General features: G+C 35.0%; 1 protein-coding gene across 1 annotated transcript in view; it reads right to left on the reverse strand.

Moving 5' to 3' along the window:
* Window positions 1-7,583, reverse strand: part of POLQ (polymerase (DNA directed), theta) — a 147,229-nt gene that overhangs the window by 130,362 nt on the left and 9,284 nt on the right. Inside the window, exons 6-7 of the mRNA XM_012639541.1 lie at window positions 6,779-6,998; window positions 3,994-4,141 (exon numbers count right to left, since the gene is read on the reverse strand). Coding sequence (XP_012494995.1) covers window positions 3,994-4,141; window positions 6,779-6,998 — 368 coding nt within the window. The remainder of the gene's footprint in view (window positions 1-3,993; window positions 4,142-6,778; window positions 6,999-7,583) is intronic.

Below are 7,583 nucleotides of genomic sequence, written 5' to 3' on the forward strand. Positions count from 1 at the left end.
AATGTGCTGTTTTGTCTTTATTTTTCTGGTGAAAATGTCATCATACACGAGATTCCAACCCAAGCACTAGCATTTGGGAAGCACTGCTACAAATCAAGATAGCAAAACTTTAAGAAAAGAAAATAATAATGATTCTGGTTATTAAAGAATATAAGTTGACATGGTACAATGCAAGGAATATAAGTTAACATGGCACAGAAAGCATCAATTAAGGGGCAAGTAGAAGAGAAAACACACCGCTGGACCAGAGCCTAGCCAATAAAACTTTAGGCGAAGTTTACTTATTGAACTAGACTTGAGATATCCATCACCTGCCCTCATGATACCACTGGGAATTAATAAAATACCCCAACATTCTGTGACTAGAACTAGTCTCTGTCTTCCCTATATTTATCTAGCCAAAGGACCACAGGCTAGTAAAAATGGTGAGGTAACAGTGTTCATCCAAGAATCAGTAAAAAAAGTATACTAATGGTATAGCCATTAGTACATACTGGATCACTATTTGGCAATAAAAAAGGAACACATTGACAAAGGTAACATCATAGATGAACATCGAAAACACCATGCTGAGTGAAAAAAGCCAGATACAAAGCACACACATATACTGTATGACTTCATTTACTTGAAATTCTTAGAAAAGGCACAAGTAACCTAAAGTGACAAAAAGGAGGTCAATGGTTACTGAAGGCTGGAGATGGAGGAGATGGACAGCAAAGAACATTTTGGAGTGATAGAAATGTTCTATATGTTGATTATATGGTTAAACAGACGTATACATTTGTTAAAATTAATCAAAGTATACACTAAAAATGAGTACATTTTCTTATATACAAATTATACCTCAACAAAGCTGATTTAAGATACATATATATATATATATATATATACACACACATATAACTATATGTGTGTCTGTGTGTGTGCGTGTGTGCGCATATATTTTTTTTTCAACCCTTGAGCAATGCAGGGATTAGGGGCACCAATTCCCACACAGTCTGCATATAACTTTTAACTCCCCCAAAACTTAACTACTAATTGCCTACTGTTGACCAGAGCCTTATAAGTAGCATAAACAGTTGATTAATACATATTTTGTATGTTACATTATACACTATATTCTTATAGTAGGCTACAGAAATGAAAATGTTATTAAGAAAACCATAAAGAAAATATATTTACTATTCATTAAGTGGAAGTGGATCATCATAAAGGTCTTCATCCTCATTATTTTCATGGGAGTAGGCCTGAGTAGGAGGAGGAAGAGGAGAGGTTGGTCTTGTTTTCTCAGAGGTGGCAGAGGCAGAAGAGGTGGCAGAAGAGGCAGGCACACTCAGTGTAACTTTACAGAAACGCATAATTTCTGACTTTTTTGTTTTTCATTTCTCTAAAAATGTTTCCATACAATAATAATTCTTCTACCATTTGCATTAGTTTCAGTGCCCATATCATAGAAGGGTCCGTGTTGTAAAAGTCAAAGGCAGTCCTGAAATCAAAACCCTTCTGCCAGATTGTCTAACGTCAATTTCTTTTCTGGCACTGCTTCTATTATGTCATCTTCCTCATCATCTGGCACTGGCTTAGAAGCACTCATCTCCATCAAGTCATCTTCTGTTAATTCCTCTGGTGTGGTGTCTACTAGCTCTTGAATTCTCCAAAATCTGTAACTTAAAACCCTTCATCATCTCCACCTTTTTTGCCACACCCACAATCTCTATGATAATTTCCTTGATTGGCTCTCCCTCAAATCCTGTGAAGTTATACACAACACGTGGACAATTTTCTCTAGCACAAATTTATTGTTCTGGGATTGATGGCTTTCACGGGTTTTTCTATAACAATGGCGGCATCTTCAATGGTGTGATCCTCCCAGACTTTCATGATGTTCTATTGGGGTTCTCTTCCACAGCATTGACAATTCTTTCTATAGAGTACCATGTATAATGAGCCTTAAAGTTCCTTATGACCCTCTGATCTAGAGGCTGGATTAGAGATGTGTTGGGGGCAAGCAGACCACTTCGATGACTTCAGTGTTGAACTCATGGGGTTCTGGGTGGCCAAGGGTATTGTCTAATATCAAAAGGTAGTCCCTTAAAAGGTAGTCCCTTATTGGCAAGGTACTTCCTGACCTCAAGGACAAAACATCAATGGAACCAATCCAGAAAAAGAGTATTCATTGTCCAGGCCTTCCTGCTGTACAACCAAAAGCAGCTTTACACATAAGGGCAGTCCTAAACACAAACCTTACTGTATTTGCATAAAACAGTAGAGTTAGCCTATCTTTTCCTGCCTTAAATTCTGATGCTTGTTTCTCTTCCTTACTAATAAATGTCCTTTATGGCATTTTTTTTTTTCCTGAATAGGGCACTTTCATCTGCATGAAAAACCTCTTCAGGAAGATACCCTTTCTCCTCAATGATTTTCTTAATGGCATCTGGGATTTTATCTGCTGCTTCTTGCTTGGCAGAAAGTGCTTCTCCTGTTATCTTGACATTTTTCAAACTAAACCTCTTTCTAAAATTAGCAAACCATCATTTGGTAGCATTAAATTCACCAGCTTTAGACCCTCCACCTTCCTTTTCCTTTAAGTTGTCATATAATGACTTCACTTTTTATTAAATCATATTAGATTTATATGCTATATGCCTTTCATATAGCAACCTTGTACCCACATAAAAGTTGCACTTTCAAATTAAAAAGGAATTTCACAAAAAGTGCAAGGTTTTTGCACCTGCTAGCATAGCTGCAGCAACAGCTTCATGAATTTCCTTCTTTTTTTTTTTATAATAGTCCTTACACTGGATTCATTTATCTTGAAATGGCAGGCAACCTCAGCTGCAGACCTCAATCTACAGCACACACCAAGCAATTGAACTCTTCCTTGTAATGTCATAAATTTCTCTGCTTCTTGGGAGCACTTCTAGCATTGCCAGTGGCACTTCATATTCATATAGGTCCCATGGTGTTACTCCAAGTTTACAGCATTGCACTAAACATGAGGAAAAATATGCAAGAACCACAAGAGATCACTTTTTACTGCAACACCAATTTACCAGAGAGATGAACTGCTCAAGCGAAGATGATAAGCATTAGCATCACACAGCATTTTAAACAGATACTCATAACACTATGCAACAGCAACAGGAGGTAGGTATAAAATTATTACAGTAGTACAATATGTATTACAGTTAATTTTATGTAGTTTTAATACTGTCTCATTTACATTTGTTTGCATTTCTCTCAACTGAGAATGGTGCCATGTCTGTGTTTGGGTACATAAGTTTTGATAAATTTTAACTTTTTATAATATATTTGTGTACACTTTATGGTAGTAAATGATAGACTACTATCTACATATATTTTATGCACTCATGACATACCTTTTTCTTTTTTTTAAGCTCTATTGGACTGACCTAGCTTTTCTTAAAATTTTTTAATATTCCTAGGCTATGTAGTTCATCTGTGAGCTTTTCAAATTGTCACAAATCTCCAAACAATTTTCCAATATATTTATTTTAAAAAATCCACACATAAGTGGACCCACACAATGCAAACCTGTGTTGTTCAAACGTCAATTTATAGACATATATGTATATGTAATTCTTTCTAGAGTCACACATTCCTTTGGAAGTATAAAGAAAGATAGGGCCACTTTTCCCAGAAAAATGTGTATATGTGGAGTTTTACATATAATTTAGGGGTTCCAAAGATCAAACTTTTAAAGTCCATAGATCCCAGACAAAGAACCTCAGTATACACCTGTATAAACCCAGTCTTCTAAAAGTCTGAAGCTGATTAGCCTGAGTGCGTGTGTGTATACATTGTCTATAATAAGAGCAGGATAGGATTAGATTCATAGTTTTATAAAAAGAGTGCCTAGTGGGCAGGCAGTGGCAATGATGAAAGAGAGATACATTTTGTAACATAATCACTAACATTACTTTCAGGCCAATATACTAAGTATGGAGGCTTTCATTTCCATCTGTAACTCACCCTCAGCTTGATGGTGTAGATTATAAAATTCTCGGGCGATGGTATCTGCCAGCTTCTCACACCATTTCTTTGATGGACAAAAAAGTAATACTGAATGGTTATCACGAATGGTCTCATAACATAAACTAACAACATGGTCCTCATCTCCCTAAAAAAGAAAGGGAAACAATCACTCTAGTGGTACTTTCAAAACATTTTCACATTGATTTAAAATCATTCATTTTGCTTTATGGGGAAGCTTTTTCTACTCAAAGGCATAATGAAAATCAGTTACAAAGTCAGTAATGAAACAAAGAAAGAACAAAACAGGAAGGAAAAAACCTCACTACAATGAAAGATGAGAAAGAAATATTTTCTATTCATTCAACTAATATTTATTGAGCTTCAACCCTCAGGCAATGGGTTACAATGGTGAGCAAAAGAAAGTCAAGGTCCTAATAGTAAAGGGGTCAGACTCCTTAAAGTACAGATGATCCCTGATTTTCAATGGTTATACCTAAGATTTTTCAAGTTTACAATGATGTGAAACCAATATGTATTCAGTAGAAACTGAATACTCACACAACCATCCTGTTCTTCACTTTCAGTATTCAACAAATTACACGAGATATTCAACATTAAATTATAAAATAGGCTTTATGTTAGATGATTTTACCCAACTGTAGGCTAATGTAAGAGTTCTGAGCACATTTAAGGTAGGCTAGGCTAAATAAACTGATGTTTGATTGGTTAGGTATATTAAATGCATTTTTTTACTTACAATATTTTCAACTTACAATGGGTTTACTGGGATATAACACCATAAGTCAAGGAACATCTATACTAAACAAATAAATGTAAAATACAACCATAAGATGTATTATAAAAGAGAGTTTTATGATGTTTTGAGGCCTCATATTTGACAGAAATTTGACAGAAAAACCTAAAAGAAAGGTTACCCTGAGAAAATAATTTAGCTGAGATGTGAAGAAGGGGAGGCATTATCTCAAGAAAAGGTACCACATTTCTGACAGAAATGTGAATGCCCTGTGGTAGGTAGCCCTGCAAGTTCTCCATACTGGAAATATGTCAATGTGTGTAACTGGATTAATTAATTCCTCCTTCCATTCACTCATTAACAAATATTTACTATGTGTCAGATACTGTTCTAGGCAGTGGGGCTGGAGCAGTAAACAAAGTAGGGGGAAAAAAAAGCTCTACTCTCATAGTATCTCTATCCAGTAGGAAGAGATACATAATAACAAAAACAAGATAAATAAAACACATGGTATGTTCAATTTTGAAAAGGGCTAAGGAGAAAAATTAAACAGGGAAAATAAATAGAGACCACATGAGGGAGGATGCTGTAATTTAGATAATGTGACCAGGGAAGGTCTAAGAAACTGACATGTGAGTAAAAATCTAAAGGTGAAAGAGTAAAACACACTGATGCCTAAGGGAAAAAAGGATTCCAGACAAAGAGAACCTGAGATGGGAGACTGTCAGTATATGAAAAAACAGCAGAGAGGCCAGTATGAAGGAAGTGAGAGGTAAAGAAGTAGGTGGGGCCAAGGCACTAAGTGGGTGGGGAGTGCAGATCATGTAAGGCCTTGTAGGCTACTCTGAAGACATCAGTTTTTGTTCTAAATGAAACAGAGAGCCACTGCAAGTTTCATCTGATGTTCATTTTAAATAAGTAACTAGATCCTGATTTAAACATAGACTGAAGGGGACAAGATTAGAAGCGGAAAGAACAATTAGGAAGTTATTTCAATAATCCAGGTAAGAAGTGAAAGCAGTTTAAATAGGATAGAGGCATGGACGTGGCAATAGGAGAAAAAGATCAACAGGAAAGTAAATGAATACGTTTACATATATATTTATTGAAGCAACCAAGGCATAGCCAGGTGAAATATGGGGTACAAAGCAAAGCAACTGAATAAGATTCCATACCAAGCATGCAGAGGCTACAAATACATACCTATGAAGATGCTGAGACACATAAATTTAGTCCTATTTCCAACTCTAAAATGACCCTTAGCTGTCTCAGTACTCAGAGACACAACTCCACACAAAAATAAAAGATGCCTCACTCCATAGATGTACACGAGGCAGTTCTTTGGCCTTAGGATTAAAGAATCAGGCTTAGAAAATAAAATATTGTCAACTAACTTTTAAAGTGTATTTAGGGGTATGGAAGGGTACTTATTTACGGAGCACTTTTTGATTGCTAAATAATTTTTTAAAAAATCATATTTCATTCTTACAGTACTAAAGATATTATATCCCATTTTATAGATGAAGATACTAGGTTCAGAGAGGTTTTATAATTCAACTAATATCAGTCATATCAAGTATCTCTATTAAGTATCATAGGTAGGTCTGTTAAACTCCAAAAATGATGTTCTTTCCACTCTACTATATATTAATATTATACCCACCATTTAACAAAAGGTTAATTTTCCACAACAGTATTTAGTGTTTTTTAAAAAATGTTTATGTTATATATCAGGAAATGTATAGTATTAGAAATGTTCATGAAAAGAAAAAAATATATATATACATACACACACACACACACACACACACCAGGAAATGATCATCTAAATCAAAGGTACAACTATGTTTCCTCTCTCACCATCACCAATTCAAGAGGAAACCAGTGAGCTTAATATTAATACTAATGAATATGTAATGTATATTGAACTACTTTGTAACCCCTAATTATATAATTCAAAAATTAACAAGTTGCTTGAAAATGCGAACACAAAAATACTGATAGTAGTGATATAAAAATATGATTTACCTTCACTTGTAGAATGGGTTGAAATTCCCTCACAAGCTTCATTGAAGAGTCATATATGGAATTTCCAATTTTTACTGACTCCAAAAGTGGTACAGGACGAAAGTCAGTATGGTAGAGTTCAGCATTCAACCAAGACGCCACAAGGTCCAAATTAGGAAGGGTAGCACTCATGCCAACAATCTGCACAGCATTAGACACAGGACTAGCTAAATCTGCCTGGCTATGAAAAACAAATGAAAATGACATTAAAAGATACACAGTAAATTAACAAGTGCTGCTAACAATATTCTCAGTCATGTCCTTTGGTACACACATGCATATATTTCTTCAGGGTATATACCTAGAAATAAAATTACGAGGTCACAGATTACTGAGTCACAGATTATCTTCAGTTTTAATAGATAATGCCATACTGTTTTCCAAAATAACACCTCCATAATCTATGTGTGCTCTATTGTTCCACAATCTTGTCACCATTTGGTATTGTCAATCTCTTTAATACTAGCCATTTTAGAAAGTGTGTGGTAATATCTCTTCGAAAAGATAATTTACATTTCCGTGATTACTAATGAGATTGAGCATCATTTCATGTTTATGCACCATGTGGATACCCTCTTGAAAAAGCCTGTCCAAGTCTCTTGCCCATTGATATATTGGGTTATTTGTGTTTTTCTTATTGATTTGTAGAATTTTTTTAATGTTCTGGATAATAACTTTCCTCTTTCATTAATTTTTGCTCTGTTTTTATAATCTCTTTCCTTCTACTTTCTGTGGCATTACTTTACATTCTTTTTCTAAGTTCTTG

Source organism: Propithecus coquereli, unplaced genomic scaffold, assembly GCF_000956105.1.
Source record: "Propithecus coquereli isolate 6110/MARCELLA unplaced genomic scaffold, Pcoq_1.0 Scaffold10, whole genome shotgun sequence".
NCBI classification, from domain to species: Eukaryota; Metazoa; Chordata; class Mammalia; order Primates; family Indriidae; genus Propithecus; species Propithecus coquereli.